General features: G+C 36.3%; 1 protein-coding gene across 38 annotated transcripts in view; it reads left to right on the top strand.

Moving 5' to 3' along the window:
* PTPRD (protein tyrosine phosphatase receptor type D) overlaps window positions 1-22247 on the top strand; it is a 466133-nt gene that overhangs the window by 176007 nt on the left and 267879 nt on the right. For all 38 annotated transcript variants that reach the window (XM_061365082.1, XM_061365081.1, XM_061365083.1 and 35 more), the window contains exon 2: window positions 10651-10814. In XM_061365082.1, coding sequence (XP_061221066.1) covers window positions 10730-10814 — 85 coding nt within the window. In that variant the 5' untranslated portion in view covers window positions 10651-10729. The remainder of the gene's footprint in view (window positions 1-10650; window positions 10815-22247) is intronic.

A 22247-nucleotide genomic window follows, 5' to 3' on the forward strand; every position in this document is an offset into this window, starting at 1 on the left:
GAAGAACACTTCATCTGTAGCTTCATCCTAGCTGCGTGGTCTGTAACAGACCCCTACCAGGGTATCACCTTGGTTGGCCTCCTCCCTGGTCTTTACCCGCAAAAATTCAGCCTTCTCACTCATGACATAAAGTTCCAGGTAGTTGATGCATACAGAGATGTTCCCTGACATAGCACACCACCTCTTTTTCCTTGCCTATACCTTCTGAAGAGTCTGTCGCCATCTGTTGCAGCACTCCAGTCATGTGAATTGTCCCACCACGCTTCTGTGATGGTGACTGTGTTACTGTTTTCCTGTTCCAAAATGGTTTCCAGCTCTTTGTCTTTGTTGCCCATGCTGTGGAACTTAGCATAGGTTGCCCTTTGGATCTGGCCTTGAACAGTGCATGCTACCCCCTGGCTCATTTCTAGCAAGCCTGTGTTTTTTTCCCTGTTACCTTCAAATGTAGTTTGAAGTCCTCTCTGAGCCCTGCTAACAAGTGAGTTAGGACCCTTTTCCTGCTTTGGGACAGTCTTATTCCGTCTCTGCCAGCAGGCCTGGTGCCATGTAAACTGACCTGTGGTTAACCCCCCCCAGAATTCTGATGGAGACACCAGTCCTGGGGATAGGAATTAACAGCACAGGCGGTTTGTACCCATGAGTACAAAAAGTTAGTCATGGATATCATGACAGCACAGGGTGTTTTGTACTTTGTTACCTGATAGAAAGCACCAGAGTAGAAGTCTAAAATGTTTTCTGATAGCCACCTACATGATCTCTTAATATTTTATTATTTCTGTTTAAATAGAAGGAAGTGTGTAGTTGAAGGTTGGGCTGTTTCTTGAGTCTGAGTGTCGTAGCAGTATGTTTACAAACTTCTACTTTTCAGCTAGAAATGGAAAAGGAGAAAGCAGAGGGAAAAGCAAAATTTCTGGAACTCTCTGCGTATGAGGTGTGTGTCTGAAAGGCATTCAGGTTGTCTCTTCTGCTTTTTGATACAAATTTGAACTTTGCCAGTCTGTCCTTTTTGTAACTGTGTGTGTCTTGCTGTCTAGGCGTTGTGCTTTGCTGGTCATTAAATGCATTGCATTGTCTTATATGTGTATATTTTTATTCCTCCTGATTCTCAGATTATGAAAATCTATGAAACTCTGAATGATAGTTCTAATCTAAACCACTGTTTTTGTGTTTTCTTAGCTGCGTATTTTTTATAAAATGTGACAGACATAATTAGGATAATGACCTCCCGTTTGTGTCCTATTTTCAGTCCCATTTCTTTCTTATGCTTTTGACTTTACATTTAGAAGATTGTCAATGGTGCTTGCAGTTTCGTTATTTCACCAATTTAATCTTTTATAATATTTTTTTCTTTGATTTATCTTGCAAATTTAAGAAAGATTAAAGAGATTGGCTGTTCCAGAAACTGTGTCATGTTAATAACTAGTGAGAGAGGTGATTGAATATGTATGTAAGCCAACAGTATGTATGAAGTTCTTCAGCAGGATGAAATGGAGAGGAAAACAGTTGTTGCTAAATATGGCACCACCTGTATAATATTGTTGAGGACATGCATGCCCTGTCCATGGGACAGTTTGCTACTTGTACCTATGTTACAACAAGATTTCCATAGGTGCATACAGTACAGCTTCAGATATGCTCTCTCTCATACTGAAAAGAGCTGAAAAATAGCTGAAAATATGTAGCACATGAAAAGAGCTGAAAAAATGTAGCACATATTCTCACTTTCTCACCAAGAACTGACCAAATAAGACTGAAAAAGAAGCTGAAGATTACACAATGTCAATATGCAATTAATAGTTATGTTAGAAATTAGCCATGTTTGATCAGGCTTTAAGCAACCTCATCTGATGGAAGGTGTCCCTGCCCATGGCAGGGGGCTTGGAACCAGATGATCTTTAATGTCTCTTCCAGCCAAAATCAGTCTATGATTGTATGATTCTTTGAAATTACTGTCTTGTTGCTGAGGCTAGCATGTTTGGAAGAGAGTAAAGACACAGTTTTTCTTTAATATCAGCCCCAAATGACAAGTGCGTGGGAAGCTATTGCAGTACTTGGATTTGAAAAGTAGTTGCTGAAATATTTTCTGAGAAGGACATAAAACCAGTGGAGACTATGTGGAATGTACCTAATGCATTTTAATCTGTTCTCGCAGTCTGTAACAGAGTTGTAAGAGGTGAACTGCAGGTCTAACAGTTTTATTGTAATGTTCTTGTAGCTAAGATATTTGAGAGCCAAGTTGTCTGGACAGAACAACTTGAATGAAATCTGTTTGCGTAGAAGCTGCATCATTTCAAAGAGCAGGGAAAATCTTAACCTCAAAAATGAGAAATGACTGCATGTGTACTGATTAATGCTTTGCACAATCTCCGATTGTTAGATTGTTAAAACAGTAGTAGGCTTTACAGTTGAAATCTGTTCATGTTCTCAGTTTGCTTCCACCAAATCAAATTCAAGATATATAACCTTTCTGCTTTCTCACTTCCCTTTTGAATGGGGTTGAGGTATAGATTCTATGAAGCACCTGAAGTGCCACTTGAAGTGGCCATTCTAAGCCACTCCTTTATACTAATTACAGATAAAGCTATAGTCTTTAATCTGGTCTACAAAACAAGACAGATTTTGAACCATGCTGTTGGTCCTGCTGATGCTATGATGCGTTTATTTGGTATCCAGCCTGACTTCTAACATCATGACATTATGACATTTAGCATTATTGCTGATAACATTTGAGACCTCACTTGGAGTATTGTGTACAGTTATGGTGTCCTCAACATGAAAGGGGTATGGAATAGTTGGAAAAAGTCCAGAGGAGGGCCATGAGGATGATCAGGGGACTGGAGCACCTCCCTTATGAAGATAGGCTGAGAAAGTTGGGGCTGTTCAGCCTGGAGAAGAGAAGGCTGCGTGGAGACCTCCTAGCAGCCTTCCAGTATCTGAAGGGGGCCTAAAAGGATTCTGGAGAGGGACTCTTCATCAGGGACTGCAGTGATAGGACAACGGATAACGGGTTAAAACTTAACCAGGTGAAGTTTAGGTTGGATATAAGGAGGAAGTTTTTTCCTGTAAGGGTGGTGAGGCACTGGAATGGGTTGCTCAGGGAGGTTGTGAATGCTCCATCCCTGGTGGTGTTCAAGACCAGGCTGGACAGAGCCTTGGGTGGCATGGTTTAGTGTGAGGTGTCCCTGCCCATGACAGGGTGGTTGGAACTTGATGATGTCATGGTCCTTTCCAACCCTAACTATTCTATGATTCTATGATTATGACTTTTTAACATTACAGCATCTAGATGAGTTCTAAGTGGTACTTTCCTTAATAAACTTCCAGCAACAGAATATATAAAGGCTTCCGTAGACTTTCCACTCTTTTCTAGAGTTCATAACATTACTTTTGCTTTCTCTTTGAGTGGAATAAAAAGTACTGTGTGGTACAAAGGTATTTTGTAGTTCTCATCTTCTTTTTTCCAAAAGAGGAAACACGGGCAACTCTGTGCTGTTATGCCTATCTATGCATGGGAAATGCATGGTACTTTTATTGCTTCAGGAAGGTTTTGTACTTTATTATCAAACAATTCTATAATGCCAACTATTTCTGAAAAATAACCATTTCAGCTCTCCATCTCTTCCTCTAATATGATTGTATTGCCATCAGCAATATTACAATAAAGTGCAGTCAGTCTAAACTAGGTACAGCTGGATTACTGTCCTGTGTGTACTGCAGATTCACTGTCTCAGTCAGTCATGCTTAAATCTGATTAGGCAACAAGTATATTGGATAGTATTGAAACAAAGCCATAAAGTGAAAAGGAAAGAAGAAAAGCCAAAAAGGAAGAAACTGCAGATTAATATAATAGCAAAAAGGTGCCATGCAATGTTGAAGCCAGATTTGACCTCTTAGTTCCAGACTTGAAAATACATTTCTAGCTTTATTTTATACCCAGTATGTGACTGATCCCAAAGGTGAGGCCCAGCCTGAATGTTTCTCAATTTCTACGCTGAAAAGACACAGAAGACACTAAATTCTTCTGAAACAGAGGTGGCTTTTTTGGATGTAAGCAGTGCTAACAAGCCCATGTCATGTGCATAGCAGTAGAACTGTAGGATCATACTTACTTGCTGAGTTCTCCGAACACCTTGCTCTGAGGGGAATCAGGCTACTAAAGATCCTGATTCTGACAGTAACTGTGGTACCGAAATTCAGCTACTTGTGCAGTCTGGCTGTTGTCCTTAGGAGTGGTGCTTTACATCAGGACTGCTGGAAGCATCCGTGGGAAAGCTGGTTTTGGAGCCCCTTTTCCTGGGAGTGGCTGATGAGTATATGGTATATGGCCCAGTGGCTCTATGAACATTTTGGTATGTGGCTCACATGCTCATAGGTGTACCCTATCCTAAAAAGTTGATAGCCACACAGTTCCAGAGCTGTGAAAGTAATTCAGTAGAGAGGAAAATAAGACTTTAACAAACTGTCTAGGGCAAATAAGTAAGTAAAATTGAATTTCTCTGTCTTGAGACAAAAGACAAAGGCAAAAATCAGTCATCAAATATTTTTACATAAAAATAGTAATTGCATTGTTCTTAAACCAGACTTTGGAGGTAAATAATTCATAGATGCATAGAACCGTTTAAGTGAAAAAATGTCCTCAAGATCATCAGTTCCAACTGTAAACCTAGCACTGCCAAGTCCACCACTAAACCAGGTCCTTAAGCACCACATGTATGCATCTTTTAAACACCTCCAGGGATAGTGACTCCACTGTTCCCTTAGCAGCCTGTTCAAATGCTTGGCAACATTTTCAGTCAAGAAATTTTTCCTAATACTCAATTTGAACCTCCCACGGTGCAACTTGAGGCTATTTCCTCTTGTCCTATGGCTTGTTACTTGGGAGACTGACACCCACCTCACTACAAATTCCTTTCAGGTAGTTACAGAGAGTGATAAGGTCTCCCCTGAACATCTTTTTTTCTAGGCTAAACAACCCCAGTAGCCTCAGCCTTTCCTCGTAAGAACTATGTTCTCTTGACCCTTCTTTAGCTTCCTTGCTCTTTGGACAGTGAGGGGCCCAAAACTGAATGAAGTATTTGAGATGTGGCCTCACCAGTGCCAAGTGCAGGCCTGTTGATAAAATTTAGATTTGCTGGATTTTAGGCTAGTGTTTATCTTTTCTAAATGCAGAAAACCAGATGCAAAACAAACCTTATTATGGATTTATCTTTTGTGGTTGGAGAAAGAGTATAATAGCATGGATTAGCCAAGGTATTTATTTTAGGTCCTTTCCTTTAGCTGCTGTTGTTTTTTTTTTCGTTTTTTTCGTCTGTTCCTTCCTACCTGCCTTCCCTTCCCTGCCTTCCCTATCTCCCTCCCTGCCTCCTTGTGTGCCACCTGCTTGCCCGCCCAGTTTGGAATACCTGGACTGTTTCACAGGAACTATAGCTAAGTGATTTACAGGGTTCTTGAGTGACAGGAGTCAAGACAGGGTTACTGGCAGAGTTTGTGTTTTTCAGGCAAGAGGTCAGTCTTAGTAAATGTTTCATTTGTCTGCTTAGCCTGTTACCTGTGGCTTTGTAACATGGTTTAAATTCTTCATATAGATTCTCAATGATGTATTGCTTTAATATGCATTGGCAGATAGCACCATATGCTTTTCTCTTCCAGCAAGACTATTTTCACCTTAGGAGTGCAGCCATTACCAGCACAATACTTTTTTCTCTATCAATTGTTTGGGAGGCACAAGTTTAAAAACACAGAGTGCTCTAGTTAATTGATTTTGCACCAAGATAAGTTCTAATAAACTGCAGAAGTGATTAACATGGCAGGAGTTTTTAAGCATTGAGATGCATAGCAACTTAAAAATTGGTACTTTAGTTCATAATTGAGAATGTGAGTGAAGCTAAATAAAGATCAGGCTAGACAGGTATTTCTGCATCTGGTTTAAGATTATGTGTGAACATCAGTATTTCTGTAAGTAAAAAAAGATGAACTTTTTAACAACATTCTGGATAAGAAAAACAACCCTGTGATTTTTTTAATGTACTTTACTGTCATTGAATTGATTTATTCACTATATTAATTTCATTTGTTTATTTCCTTTATGTCTTCAGTTACAGAAAATCCATTTTCTGTTTTGCATGGTAACAGAAAAATCCTTGCTGAAAGTTCAAGAAATGAATGACAAAGTAGAATCAGATTGAATGTATCAAGTTGTTTAATGTAAGCAAATTCCACCAGTGACTGTAACTCAGTGGTGGTTTTATCGTGATGTAGTTCAAAGGCCTGCTTGAGATCAGAAATCTGCTGTTCCATGGTGGGTGCTCACTCATGTTGGAATAACTGTAATAGAGAAACTCAGGAATGACAGAGGAGCATTAAAGTGTGTTGTTATACAGGGACTGATAAGACTAAGATTTGGAACACTCCACACATCTGTTTTTTAAATTTTCCTTAATCATATGTTTGCATTTTGGCTTTTCTAAGAATAAAAGTGGAATGAAGAATGGAAATTCTACAGCAGGTCAACTGTGAAAACTTACGTGTGAAAGAGCAAGCTAAATGTAAAACTTCTGTCAGTTTCCATCTTTACTTTGGAAAAGACAGTGAATTAATTTTAAAATACATTCTTTTACCCAGAGGTATTTTAGAATTGATATTGGTGAAACAACTTCTGAAAATTAATTTCAAGCATTTTTTACTCCCTGTTTTTCTTAGTAATGATTCAGCTGTCAGTCAGGTTTTGCAGCCAAAATTTGTCCAAGAAATCTGTTTATTTTCTTCTTCAAGGAGAGATCTTGGTTGATACACAAAGATTGGAAATATTCGCAATTCTTCCTTGACTTGGTTCTAATAACCTTTCAGATTTATTTTTTCTATCTCTTAACTTGCATATGTATTACAAATCTTGCATTGGAAGTCTGGGGCTAGGGAATGGGTGTTATTTAGGATTGTGGGTGTGAGTAATGAAGTGTAGAAACTGAATGTTAACAGGATCTTCTTTTCAGTCTTCATCTGCCACTTTTTCTTGGTGAAACAATGTTTTGTTTTTTTTTTTTTTTAATATGGTTTATCTAGTTGTTTTCCCATAGGTCTTTGTGGCAGACCAGAAATGGCTATGAACTAAAATCCTATCTCTGAATAATTTAAAAGTTTAGAAAAGTTGAACTAAATACTGGTTTTGTAACAGCACAAATGAGCTCTCATATCTTCACATTCCTGTATTCCAGAACTTTGTAAGTTACTTTTCCTTTTTCCATGTAGCTACCTGCATCTGCTATGACTTCTATTTTGTCTGTATTATGAGAGCTCTTCCCTGCTGTGCAAAATTTCTGCGTTATCAACCATTTACATGCACAGGCAGGTATCTAAAAGCAAGCAGATAAATAAAATTGGTATTTCGTTATCTTTTTTTTTTTTTAATTGGTTCTAAGATTTGCTTCTGAGTAAGATTTTCTATAACTGCCTTGAAGCACGGGCCGTCTTCTCCCACGTGCTGTGTTAGTGTCTAAAAGATTAATTTTGGTACTAAAGTAAACAGACTGAACGGAAGTAGTTCAGTGTTCAAATATTTCATTCACCCAGTTGATCCTTTTCAAAATAATTGGTACATATGCCCCTTCCCAGGTGCTGTCATCTGCCATGCCCCAGCTGTGGAGAATTCCTTTGCATCTGCATTGAACACTTTGGGGAGCTGGACATCTCCACTTTTACTGATATCTATTACATTATAATTATTATATCTATTATGATCCATTATATCTAGTAGTGATAGATACCACTAATCAGAGGAAATCTATTGTCTGACTTATGTATGTGCTAATGATAGATACCATAGGATAGAATAATTTAAATTATAAAAGACCTTCAAGATATAGAACATAGTTCAGCCCTTTGGTTTCCACTTTTTTTCACAATCTGTTTGTCAGGGGATGAAAACAAATATTTTTTGTGTGAGAGATTATTCACAGGTAGCTCTTTTCGAGATATTGGAAGAGTGATTCCTAATTATTTAATACAGCAGTTACACAGTACTTAAAACCAGCTCTTATTAAAACTTCACAAAGAGAGGTTTTTTGGGTTTATTTGTTTTTTTTTTTTTTTTAGTAACTTGATCTCTATATCTGTTGTGATCAGTTTCCTCCCAAGGGGAAGCCCATCTTCCTGCACTGGCTGTATGGGAATGGCTAAACAGGGACTGCTACAAAAGTGTCATACTCTGGTCTCATTCTGTGGTACAGACACTGGCCCTTCGAGGAAGAGGCTAGTATATCCTGGTGCTGCAAATGACATGTTTTTTCACTGTCTCTGGCACCACACTCCAGATGTAACGAATCATCATCAAGAGGAAATACAAAATGGAAGAAACTAGCCAATTTAAGCATGACTAATGCATTAGATTAACATTATGAAGGTTGCTTGATTTGGAAGTTAATACTTGGATGATAATTCCATTTGGTCCTTGTGCAAAATTGCATCTCCATGTTAGTTCTCACAAATAAGGCAAATACCAGATGGTTGTCAGTCTCAAGGCTGGTACACTAACAGAGTCATTGGTTGAAGTTTTTTGTAGGCAAAGCTGAGGTAAACTTTTGTAGAGAACCGTGACTGTCCCTTCGCTTTCTTCTCTATTGTATTACCAGCCCATCATCTGTGTGCCTCCACTAGCAGTGTACCTTCAAGTCACCTGAATGGAAAAGGACCCACCTGCTGTCTTTATTCAAGTACTTCTGCTTACTTGACCTAAAATACTAGAAGATGGCTATGGAGCCATAAACAGGTGAAGAGAGAAAACAACAGGCAAAGGGTCTCCTGGAAATCTTAGTGTGCTTAATTAGGTTACCTTAAACCATGACACTCAGAACCAGGAAAAAAAAAAAAAAGTACTGAGAACTTTGTTTTTTATGATCTGAGTGATAATGCGTATCACCTTCAAAGCAGAGAATAAGTGCGGTATTGCTAACTGCTTGTGTATGCAGTAGAGTGAGAGAATGGAATGCGGTTTTTAATAACAAAAGAGAAAAGCTCATTTTTCTTCTCTGCCATTTCTTTGGTGGGAATTGTGATCCATCCTTTCATTTGCAGAGAGTTTGTAGAGGATAAATGCATGTTCATGCATCAGGATCATGCAATTTTTTAAAACTCCCCTTTTTTCCCAAGTATATAGTAATACTTTCTCTGTTAGATGCCACATTTAGTATTTTTGTGGAAGTGTTTGGAAGGTGTGAATAATCTCAAGTGCCCCCTTAAAAACAGTTATGTAAAACAAGCACCTTCATGCTCACCTTTTTTTTTTTCCCCCTCTCCTCTGCTCTCCTTATTAATTATCAGTGTTATTTCCTCCCCACTTTCTCCCCTTCTAAAGGTAGCGGTTTATGGTTAAGATGCAAATCTCACCCATCACATTTCTGCCACGTTTGTGCTTGCCAATAAAAGGTAAAGTTTTGTCCACATGTGAGCTTTTGGAAATAGTTCAGGGCTCCCTTATAACTCCTACAGCTTAGAATAAGCAAAATCACCTCTTCCTTGAAAACATATTTCATACATCTCCATCTTGGTAATAGCATTAGAATCATTATGTAGTAGTTGGCTCTGATACCCTTGTACAGACACAAATTGAGTCCAATGGGACTGATTTCTTGTACACTTTGCTGTCATTTGAAACGCTGACATTAAGATGGTAGTGATGAAAGTGGGGAGCTGGTGCCTTCAGCACTTTGCCTGTGAAGATTTCTTAGGTTTGTATTTTTTGATGACAGTAGCTGATTCGAAAGATAGTTTTACAAAAGAGATTCATAACAGCTATAGATTTCTACCAGCTGCTCTTGTCTTTTCTTTGTTGAGTAGATTCTTGGAGCATTGCACTGTACTGTAAAATGGGCTCTTTATAGCACCCACAAATCTGTAAGATCTATCTAGTGGAATGGTAATTAGTATATTTTTTAATCTGCCCTTTTGGTTTTCATCTTCACTGCATGGAAAACACTCTTGTGGTAATGAAAAAGATAATATCAAATTGTTTTATATGTTGCAGACCGTTAGAAAAGTAAAACTACATTTTAGTGTTATTTTAGTTACAACATCAGGTTATTTGGGCATATCTCCACTATTTCCTGTGAGAAGCAAAAACATTTTTATATTATTTAATTTCTGTTACTTCTCAGTTCAATTTGGGGCAATATGTGCAAAATGCTATCAGTTGATGTCTAGCTTTAAGAACACCTTATAAGGCAAATTTTGTTGTGTTATTCATCAGTTCCCAGTCGACTTCTTATTCTGGAAATTGCATCCACTTTGATTGCCTTCTTGCAACATGAGTATTCTAGTGATGTAATACACTTCATTAACAATGAGAGTTCCTGTGATTTGGAAGGTGCTGTTGAATACAAAAAAAAGATCCAGGGTGTGACAGATGCTTGATTATTGTAGAAAAGGAGTACTGAGAAACATGTTGAAAAAGTACTATGATATACTGTACCCTGAATCTTCTGGTGTATGCCACTGGCCTGATATAAATTCTGTTTTCTTTTCTTTCCCCTTGCCCTTTTGTGTTTTAAAATAATTTTGCCTCAATTGTGAATACGTAGAGAAAACCAAACAAACAAAACAGAAAAGCTCTGCCCTCTTCTTGCTAACTCTGTTTTTCTCTTTTTCTTATCTGTTTCACAGGCTCTGAAAATCATCTGAAATTTCAGACTGGACAGAATTGCAGTAGCTTTTAAGCCAGTGAGAACAAGGCTGCCAAAGCATGCTGGTGCCAAGCTGTCGGATGATGCACGTAGTCAGGCCAGTGGTGGTGCTCCTGTGCTTGCTACTCTATGCTGATGCAGAAAGTAAGCTTCTTATTCGTTTTTGCTTGGGTATTGGACACGATATACAGTTTCGTTTTCAGCTGCTGGTTACTAAGGGTCTCAAAATGATTCTCCTCACACTGTGAGGTCCTAAATCACGGCTAATATTTGAAAAGCATTATTTACGCAACTCCTTTACTATTTTCTTCTTAATGTTCCTTTTCTTAATGGTTTCTACTCAGATAGTGGAGAACATTACCACAAAATTATGTAGTCAAAACAAAGCCCAACCTTGATTACCAGATACTGGTCAAATCCATTAAAGACATCTATCATTCTTTGAATATTTCTTTCTTAAATCTGGTGTGAAGAAAAAAAAAAAAAGACACCACCCCCCAGTTAATATCCAGTCTAATTAAAATTCCATACCCTTTGCAACTGCTAAAACAGCTGTTCTAATGTATTATTTCTGACAGCTGTTGCAGACTACAGTATCCAAACAAACCAGGCAGAACTGACAACTTACTGGAATGCCTAAATGTGTGACAACTGAGTGAGCAAAGGCACCTATGTTTACTTGTACTGAAGGGAAACTTGGATTCTAGTCAATTAGTTTACCTCTTAATGGGAAGATAATATTTTATTTTTGATTAGGAAATCATTAGGTCTGCCTTGTTTACATGTGTTCCTTTTCCCAGCTGTCCTGTGGCTTCTTGCAGAAGTACTGTTCAAAAGAGAAAAGTCATTTACTTTCTACCCCTTTACTTGAAGTTTACTACAAGCTGGCTTCTGCTATAAGCTGTTAACATTCACTTGACTGAGGGATATTTTCCTATTGAATCCTCAGTGCAGATGCATCACCAGTCAGTAACTTTGTTCCAGCTCTGACTTCTATAGAACACTGTGTTTTTTCACACATCTGTGCAGAATAAAGGAATAGTTGAATTAAGTAGGAATGTACAAGAATAAAAACAGGGTCAGTGAGATTGGATAAATCAGTTCTCAGTAAATGCGTATTGAAGAATTCCTTATTACTCCACATACCACCTGCACTCTTGGTATACTAAATTACAATGATAAAAGGCATACCAAATCTTTCCACTTCCATGTGTAGTAAAACTGTTCTTTTCACTGTAGCTCGTAAGAAAGAGAAGTAAATAGAAAAAAAAAAAAAAAAAGACAAAACCTACATGTTTGTTGAGTACTGACAGCTGAGATTCTCTGGCCCCTTTCCAGATAGATAATGACCAGCTGGGATGATTGTGTCTAAGGTGAAGCCAAAGACATTTTAACACTTTAGCCAGCGAATAATTAATTGGGAAGTGGGCCCATATGTTGGATGTTTCTGCAGCTGTAGTATTCCACATGTTTTAAGAGTAAATACTATGTTTAGGAAACATAGATATTTAGACTCTGGTACACCTTTTCTGATTTGGATAATGGACTGTCCAACATCCTGTGGGTGAGTAGGGAATGATTTTTTGGTTTTGGTAACCTCAGTCAGGTATCAGTTTGTAAAAAAAAATAGTCAAACCCCAGAATTCTCATAAGAGAAAAAATTTCTGTAATCATGTTACATTAAACAGAAACTCTCCTCTTTCATCATTCCTCTCTGTGGGGAAGGAGGGTAGTTTATTTTGAAGGTTAGTATGGAGATGATTACTTCAAAATTGGCTGATGTCCCAGTACAGTTTTTAAACTGCTGTAATCAACGTACAGTTCTTTTTTTATTTCAGATAACATGAAAGAAACCAGAAATCAGCTATTAGCTGTTGCTGGCTAGGGCTAGGTGGACTTCATAGAGTTGCTAGTTTCCGTGGAGTGTCACATGCAGAATAAAGGTTGTAAGATGCACAAAGGTCATCTTTTTGTGGGGGTTACACTCAGTGAAACCAACCTGGACAGTAAAATGCAGTCTTAAAGGAAACTAAGAAAAAGAAAAGAAAAATATGTTAATAGTGGATAAGTAGTGTTTTCACACTAATTGTTAGGTTCTTTATAATCATATTCTTTACAGGAGTAGTAAGCTCCAGGACTAGTAGACTCAAGTCACCTCACTGGAGAGCAATGAAAAGGTCTCTTCATAACAACAGATTAATTGACTTTTTTTTTTTTTTCTGTTTCTTTTAAACACTGATTTATACCATACTGTCAAATGATTGTTAATAGTTTTGTGTGGTTATATTAATAGTTAATATATCAGGAGTGCTGTTAATATAAGTTGGAAACACTGCCCTTTAAATACCACTGATCATCTCTCACAAATGCACAAATCAGCTGAGTTTTGTGCTGTGTTCTGTTCCTACTCTCATAAACTAATCCTTTAGGATTTTGTGTATTTGTCATTGTAGTTTTTAGGTATTACTATGCACAGTTACAAGAATAGATTGTAGCCAAACAAAGATACGTTATATTATCTTCCTGGTGGGATTTATAATGTTGCAGTATAACATATGGTTATTACTTAGTATCTACTGTATCTTCTTGTTATTAGCCAATAGATTAAAGAAAATGACAATTTAAAAATACTTACAAAAATATAGGAAGATTAAAAAAAAACAACATTGGAAAGATTCAGTTAAGAAAAACTAGAGAAGTACTGCTAGAATTTTTGAACTGCGGTATAATGGAATAATTTTATCAACTATTTTTTGGTTTAAAAGAAATAAAATGCCCTCAGACAAGCTCATTTCTTCTATGTACCAGCCAAGATTTTAGATCAGAGTATCTATTAAGACATTCCAGAATAGAGAATAAAATGCTAAGAAGTGATAGACAAGGTCACTGGTTTTACTGTTTATGTATTTTCTTAAGGAGAGAGCTGAACTAGACAGAAGTGCAGTTTTTCACATGATCATTTTAAAATACTATGGACTTTTTTAGAATTTTGAAAACTCGATTTCTGTTGGTCTTTACCATTGTTGTGCTGTAAATAGCTTTTGCCTGTGGGTAGTGGTGCTATGAAATGAAGGAAGGGAGTGAACTCTTAAATGTATCAGCTGAATGTGAAGCTATCACTTTAAATAGGTAGGCTTTATCTAATCTGGCCAGCTCTGATTTAATGAGAAAAGGCTTGGCATTGCCTTTATGTTCTGCTTATTACTAATAAAAGGTGTGACTGAGAAATTGTACGAATTTCCACAATTTTATATAAACTAACATAATCCTTTCTTACAAGGTGAACTTTACAATTGAAACTGATTTTTCAGCTTCATGCATCCTTTCCTGTGTTCCTTTTCTTTTCAAGGATTTATAGAAAGAACTGGATTTAATATGGGAGAGAAAAATCTAATGCAATTTTTTGTTCACTTACACTTCCTTGGTTTTATTTTCATCTAAATGTTTGTGGTACATCTAACACAAACTGAAGAGACTTGTGATAGCAAGATGTCAATGCAATGTCTCCTGTATTGTAATCAGATTTGATACTATCATTCCTTTTGCAGTATAGTATTGAAAAAAGTAAACTGTGTTTCTCTATCTCTTAATCTATGAGATTAGAGAGAGATTTTGATTGTACAACCAATTAAAATGCATAGGGTTAAAAGTTGCATAAACACTTGTCTATACAAAAGGTATACATTACACTGAATGAACAGTGTGCCATATATATATTTATATGGCTCCACATAATATTGCATTAATGCTGTGAGTTCTAAATAAATGTTTTTTTTTGTTTTGCCAGTCTAAAAGAGGATCTCTTTTAGAGTCACAATAATATTTTACTCTTTTACACTGTGCTTTGTTTTGAAGATATGGTAAATTTCCACAGACATAGTTATTTTATGGGGTCAGAAATCACACAGGTTAAGCAAGCCTTCTGAGTGCAGACACACAGAAAAATGTGTCTTCTTGCATGGGTAGCTTTTCTCCTGGAATTCTTGAGGACTTCAAGAGAAGTTCCTGCTGTGCCGGAGTTGGTCTGTCCTTCACTCTTGCAGAACTTGTATAGCTCTTTGTCAAAGGGTCTCAGACCCTACTGTTGTCCAGGGTTCTTATTGAACTACTTCTCACAAGCAGTTGCCAGGACTGTTATTTCCTTTAGTGTGGAGAGGACAAACAAGGTGAGACAAAGGCGAAAAAAGTTTTGTCCTTTTTTTTCCTCTTCTTTTTGTGTGTGTGTGTGTGTTTTTCCTCTTTGTAGCTATGGAAAGGCTATGCTTTCCTTTTTTTTTTTTTTTTTAATCATTTTTTGGTGCTAGCACAAAGTTACCACTGAAGAGAAGATATATTCTGACGTTGCCACTGCTGTGTATTCTTTGCAGGGTAATTGCAAATGGGTAAGGAATTCATACTTTTCAGTCTCACTGTGAAATCCCTGTGAATGGGATACAAGCAGCAAGCCCACTTCATGCATTTGAAGACGTTCCCAGTGGTAGTCCTTAGTACTTCTTTTCTCTTTACATACTACCTTTACAGCTGTGGGAGGTAGTGAGACATCTTTGTTTTTCCCCATGATTGTGAAAGACCCCAGACTGAAATGTGTTGGCACAGGCTGATAAAGTGTCCTATGGCCACCTCTCAAAAAGGGATACAGGATTGAAACGACAAAAAAATCATTCCCTGGTGGAATGGATGAGTTCATCATGCCCCTTATGTGTGTGACCAAGATTTTATTCCTACTGTTAGTTGTGAAACTAAGCTTATGTTTGATGGAGCAAAGTAAACAAAATTGAAAGGTGGCAAAACTACCTTTGCTCTTTTCTCTTTTACTGTTAGTAAAACAAAGTGTTACTTTTACGTATAAGAAGTGAAAAATCTCAGTGAATATGATTTTTTTTTCTTTTACTTGGCTTAATTTGTGTTTGGTCTTTGTAGCTTCTGTGTGCTCTGAAAAGGATGTTGCAGAATTCACTGAAGAAAGATGTTTGCTTACCAACGTTCTTGTTTGTAGAAGAACAGTCTACTGGTTCACAATGTTTATCATTGGCTGCCTTAATCACAATGGTGTAGATGACAACAGTGTTAAGGCAATTCTTTACATCTACTGAAAAATTAGTAGTATCACAGTTGGCCGTAAGACTCTTAAAGTAACAGATTGTTTTCAAATTCTGGAATACAGTAAACTATGATAACTCTTTAATGATAAGCTGTCAAGTTAATCACTGAGCTCAAAGAAATATATAAAATACAAGATGCTTTTAAAATGGTTCTTCCTGGTCTTTCCTGGTATGCTAATTTTTTAAATTTTAAACTATATATTAATAAAATCAGATAATTTTCTGCAGATATTCTGCATCCAACTTTTTAGTAATCAAATAGATTCTCAGAGCACACATCCTGTTCCTTCTCCACCCTGAGAAAGTCCTGATCACTAGCTTTTCCAAATTCTCTGCTGCATTTCTGTAGTTTTGTCTGTTTAATTCTTTTATTTCATACTTGGTTACATAGCTCCTGTTCTGACAATTTTCTTTTACTGCTTCTTTTGATACACTGTTTTAGAAGAGAAGCCATAATTCTTACTTCATTCAGAAGTGGATGCAGCTGATTAAGAAAGGCAAGCAGAAATACTAATCATAACTGGTATATATTGCTTCCCTATTCACAATTGTTTGAACAAGGATAATGCTTAGTTCGCTCTCTGGCTCCTGATGCATATGTGTCAGTTAGCATCATGCTGTCTGCCAGAAAAGTCTTCACAGTTTTCTCTAGACCACATGAGAAAGGGCTAAAACTTAGTGCTGACAGGACAGTGATTACTTTTAACATTGAGTTCCTTGAGACAAATTCTTGTTTAAATAGAATTTAACAACAGTAGTTTAGTATTAGTGACATCAAACATAAGGTGGCTATTTTTCCTTTTTTTTTTTTCTTTTCAATTTCGTTTCTTCATTTTGTTTTTTTCTTTTTTAAAGAACACCTGTTTTTCTCCCTGCTAATCCCATTCTTCCCCTTCAATTTTTTTTTATGTTCTTCAACAAGCTGAAACACATTCATGCAGTTCACATTGAAATTTTTGTTTCTATGTACTTCTCTGCAACACTGAACTAATTTAAGTAGATCTTCCAAAGTAATTATCTTACAGAAAATAATTATCTTATAGTGAGTCTTGCAACTGGGCATTCGTAGTTTACACTAAAACCTGCTCCCTATTCCGGAATATCTTCATAAACGCCATATGTAGGAAAGCCCAACATGGAAATGATTTATTTTTTTGGATGTATGCCTTTGGTAACTAGGACAATTTTCTGTCATAATGGATGTAAACTCCGACATCTTTAAAGAGACTTTCAGTTATTGCTTTCAGCTATGGGCAGCAGAAAGAACTGTGAATTCCAAAGATAAATTCTGTTCTTTATTGGGAAATTTTCAGTATCTCCCATCTTAATGTTTTAGTACTGGTAGCATCCATTTTTTTGTAAAATATAGCCCTTTGTTTGCCTTGCTGTTTCTTTTAATAATGGTTTCTTTTAATAATGGTAATTAATGCAGGAGAGTTTTAGTATGGGAAAAAAAAAAAAAGACAAGCTTTCAAATTTGTTTTATATTCTTTTTTAAGGAATTTTTATATGTTCTCTACAGTTCAAATTGAGGACATTTTCCAGTTGATTTTATGAAAATGGGTATATAGTATTGCAACAGTAATTTTATACTGCACTCGTTAAATATATTAAAATATAACAAGTAAATCACCCACCAGTTCTCAAAAGTTTTAATCCTAGTGGGACAGCTAGTTATGCCAAAATATTCTAGATGCAGTCATTTTACTCTGCAGCAAAGTGAAGGCTCTGAAATATGATAGTTGAGATGGAGAATCAGGGGAAGTCAAAACACTGTGTGGTCATTCCAAATATACTGACTTCGTCACAGAAACTATAGTTAATATGGATGTCTGCATAAGCCAGGACTTATACAACCCTTATTTTTCAAGTCTTTACATTAAAACAAATCTGAATGATTTAATTCTAAGAGTAGCTATAGTTACTGGTATATCTGTTTAGCTTGCTTTAAATTACCAAGTTTTAAAGCAAAATTGAGAACTGCTTGAGGAATATAGCTTTCCAATGCACATATTTTTTAAGGTTTTTGGATTATCTCTATATTTGTCCATAACAAAACATCTCAATTTTTAATATGAGCAAAAGATCTGTATTTTTTTAAGTGTAGAATCAGAATTATAGTTTATCAACGCTTTGAACTACAGAGTAAACTGAAGAAAAACTTCAGAATGTTTTCCCTGGACATTTTTGTAAGTTTATCTCTGCAACACTGAAGATCACTTCCATGTCTGCTCCACAGCTGTTGTTGATTCAGGTCCCTGCTTCCCAAAAGCAGAGCAGTAAATAGAGCTGAGTTGCAAGCCTTTAAGCCCTGACAACATATACTGTGGCGCAGTGTAGGGGCATTGAAGTTTTCCCAAGTATGAAAGTCATACATCTTGATTTTCTTGAGCATGTAAAACCAGAGTCAGGAAATTGAGAGTCCCCAGTTTTTCCAAACACTAAGAAATGTAAGTAAGGGAGCTATATTTTAATGGGCTGAGTTGGACAAAACCACATTATTTAGACTAATGTCAACTGTTAACAGAAAGTATTTCCGAAGAAACTTCAGTACGAGTAACTTATCTTCCTGTGTGCAGTTCCCTTCAGCATCAGTAATGACCACTGGCAGATAAAGCTGTGTGGGTAACTAATATTCTCTTGTCAGAACTGGCAGTAAATTCCAGTGTGGGCTATTTTTTAGCAAATTATAAAAATCTGGGACTATATAGGGAGATCCCTATTCACGTTAGTTTCCACCCTATCTTTAAGGAGACCACCTCCCCCCAGAATTGTATATGATCTTTCTGTCTTATATAGTGTCTGGCTAAAGTTATATTTATTCAGAGTAGTTCCTTGACTAGGTTTTTATTATTTAATATTTTAAAAGTTTTAATAAAACACGGTTTTTTTTTTGGTTTTTTTTTGGGGGGGGGGAGTTGTGCAAACTAAATTAATTTGACTACTTCCTTCTTCTAAAGGTAGGAATGTCAAGGTAAAATTGCATCTTGCTTTGAATTACTGTAAAAGACGTATAATTATAAAGTTGTGTACAAATTGTTTCTGTGCTTTTAGCTGAGTTATACAAGATTAATGTACATATTATGAGGAAAAGGAGTGCAGATTTATAATACCAGTTGATGAGTGAAGAGTTCATGTTGTGTATTTGAACAGCATATATTGATAAAAGTTCAAATTTTAACTTACTCATGCATGTTGAATGCAAACGTTAATTTCAGTTTTGAAGAAATTTGGGGGCATGACTGGAAAGAGCACTTTAGACATGGTCTTCTTGTACAGAGTAATAGCACATAACAGAATTTCACAATACATAACACATCTATGAAATGGACCTGGATAGTTTTGTTCTAGTTTGTTCTTAAGAAGCCAGTCTTTAAATTGCTATGTATTTTTCAAGCTCTGTGTGCTTTCCAGTTTAGCAGCATATGGATGAGAGGGAGGCTTCACTACTGTTGATTTTCTTTTGGCACATGCAGTAGTGAAGAAGGAACGAACAACAAGGAAGAGTGATATTAAATTTATTTTGGCTGTGAGAGTTAATTACATATGGACATTTCCAGGAGAGTTTCACCTGGGTAATTTTGTTTTCCTACAGGAATTTCACATATGCTTTAGAAAAATCTATAAAATAACTGCTGAGAGCATTGGCAGGTCATGTCTGGATTGGAGAGAGAAACAGTCATTTGGTCTCCTGTTCTAGTGAAACAGCACAGATTTCAGCAGCAACAATTCAAGGTCAAAGATCTGAAAATGGAAAACATGATTCAGAATAGAGAGTAGTATCTTTAAATGTAATGATTGAAAAAATAAAACTTTTTTGGGAAAAGGTTCCTTCTGATCGTTCAAGTCAGTAGGGTCTAACATTATCTTTTGATTAAAAAGCAAGGATAGAATTAATGTGTGTAGAAAGTCAAATAAACCCTACTTATATGGGCCTGGTGAGGCTAATAATGCAGTGCAAACTTAGTCTTGTTTTCTTGTTCTAAAAAGTGTGTTGAGAAACTGGAGGAAGTGCAGGGAACTAAAAAACATAGTTTCAGGACTGGGAAAATTATCATTTTTGGTGATGAGTTGTTTGTTTATAAAGAAGAGTACTGAAGGCTTATTTCAGCTCATGTATACATATAATGAATGATTTGGTGAAGGTAGTGATTGCAGTAGTGTATTTTGCTTAATAAATTTGAGGAGAATTTAACAATCTAGTAGCTAATTCTCAGCAATTACATTGTAACTATTAAAACAGGGTGCTTAAATGTCAGTTTGCTACTATGTATCCGAATAGTTTAGGGTTAATATTTAATGCATTTTATAAACACTAAAGAAGATTTTAGATTCAGTAGAAAAATTACAAGGAGAATCTATTTTCTCTTTTAATGTAAAAGAACTAGTTTTAAATTTATGAATAATTCCACCTGAGGAAATAAAGGAAAGGAGATGATTATTGTATATGGTTTAAACCTTAGTGCACCTTTATCTTGCATACTAGAATGCAGTCTGATACACATCTCAAGAAGACACAATTGAGTTAGGTTAGGTGCAGACAATGGCAGCTAAAGCGGATGGAACAGCTGCTGCATGAGAAGAGACTGAAAAGGCTGAGACTTCTCCGTTTTCTAGAAGAGGTAGCAGAGGCAGGTGTGGGGATCATGTCTGAGGGGTACAAAATTATGGAGTAGTGCAAAAATACAGTGGAAGCAGAAACAATATCCAACCAACCCATAGAAATGAAAGTGTGGTGTCTGAGGTATTTAGAAGAAGGTTGATTAGAAGTAGGTAAAAGAAGGAATTTGCTGCATGTTTTTTGGGAACAGGCAGTATCTGTAATTTCAAAGAACAACTTCAAAAATTCTTGTACAGGACATCCATAAATTAGTACTAAAAGAGCAAGCAAGAATGCCAGCTTAAATGTCCTTAGGATTGTGAAGTGAATGCATGAATATATGAAGTGAACGGACCTTCAAAAATTTCCCAGGCTAATGTGCCAAGATAACATCTTCTCTTGACCCTGCTGGAGACATGCTAGCAGGCTGCACTGACCTAGTGTGACCCAATCAGGCATTTGATGTGGTCCTGAATTCAGAAATACATATATTCTCAAACAGGCATTGCTCACCGCGATTTATTCACCACTGTACCTTTCTAGAAAATCTGATTTGGAGGTTCTTGTATCACAGTGTTGATATAATTGAAACCTAGGAAGTGAAATGAAAAAGAATAGCAAACATTTAAGCAAATGCATTTTATAATTTTGGAGAATTACAATATTAGATTTACAGATGGCAGAGCTGATATGTGTGTCAGCTGTGTGGCAATGTGTGTATATGTCTCTGTGGGGCAGGGGACTCAAGGATAAGAGTTATTTTACAAGATGCCTTCTGATGCTTTGCAGTTCAAAGGCAAAGTACATTACTGGAAAATCCTAGTCACCTTTTGTTTTTTTAAAAGAAAATCTTTCATCTTCAAACACACCGTTCATACGAAGAAGTGTAACATGTCCACTGACCTTTTTCAGTATCTGTGCTCTGATGAAAGTGACTTAAAGGTTGTAACATCTAAAGGTGTATGCATTATAAAAAATAGAAGTAAACTGGAACTTGGAAAGGCGCAGCATCTCTAGGAAGATGATGTTGTATCTACTCTGAAGTCCAGCTTTTCAGATTGAGTGGATAAGGATTTCCTAAAAAAAAAAAAAATAATAAAAAAAAAGTATGTAATTCCTTTTAAAATTAAATGTCTCATAAGGAATTAATTGAAATTCCTTTAAAGTAATTTGGCAATGCACTAATTAAAAATCAATTTATTATTAGAGAAATTTATTAAAACTTTAAGTACTGTAGAAATAAAAATTTCTTAACGACCCTCAGTAAATGCGTGTAGTCACTGTCTGCCTAACATACCCTAGCTGTTTGAAACAGTTGCCTTTTTATGATGCACTTCGGTGAAAAATGTTTATCATTTGACTGTTGACTCTTTATGTTGCATTCTGACATTTATGAAGTAAGAATTTAGTTTGTTTCCCATATCAGGAACTGCAGCCATGTATACTATTTTATTATTGCAGATCTAAAGTCACTAATTCCATTGTTGCAATCTTGTAAAATTTGGTCATATCTCTTGGGTATGTCTGCTTGTTTCTAACGTCTGAAGTTCTGTTTCACCTTGTAAGTTATAACAAATTACTTTAGAATTTACTATTACATCAAAAATTAGCCACTTCTTATTATGATGTTGGAAACATATTATTCATAGTGCTTTGCAAATACCTCCAGTCTATGCAGAGACAAAACCTAGAACTGTTTCTTTTTAACTTTTATTTCCACTCATTCCCCCTCTCACCTTTGTTAACAAGGTTCTCTTAGATTAATGATTTGCATTCTACTTAGCAGCTCAGTGTTGGCTTTTACTCATGGATTAGAGACTTCCAAAAATAGTACAGTGAAATAAAGTGCTTTGGAGACTCGTAAGTATAATGGTG

Source organism: Neopsephotus bourkii, unplaced genomic scaffold (assembly GCF_033783945.1).
Source record: "Neopsephotus bourkii isolate Nb327-2 ecotype Australia unplaced genomic scaffold, CSIRO-AGI_Nbou_v1 NB_1273, whole genome shotgun sequence".
Lineage (NCBI taxonomy): Eukaryota > Metazoa > Chordata > Aves > Psittaciformes > Psittacidae > Neopsephotus > Neopsephotus bourkii.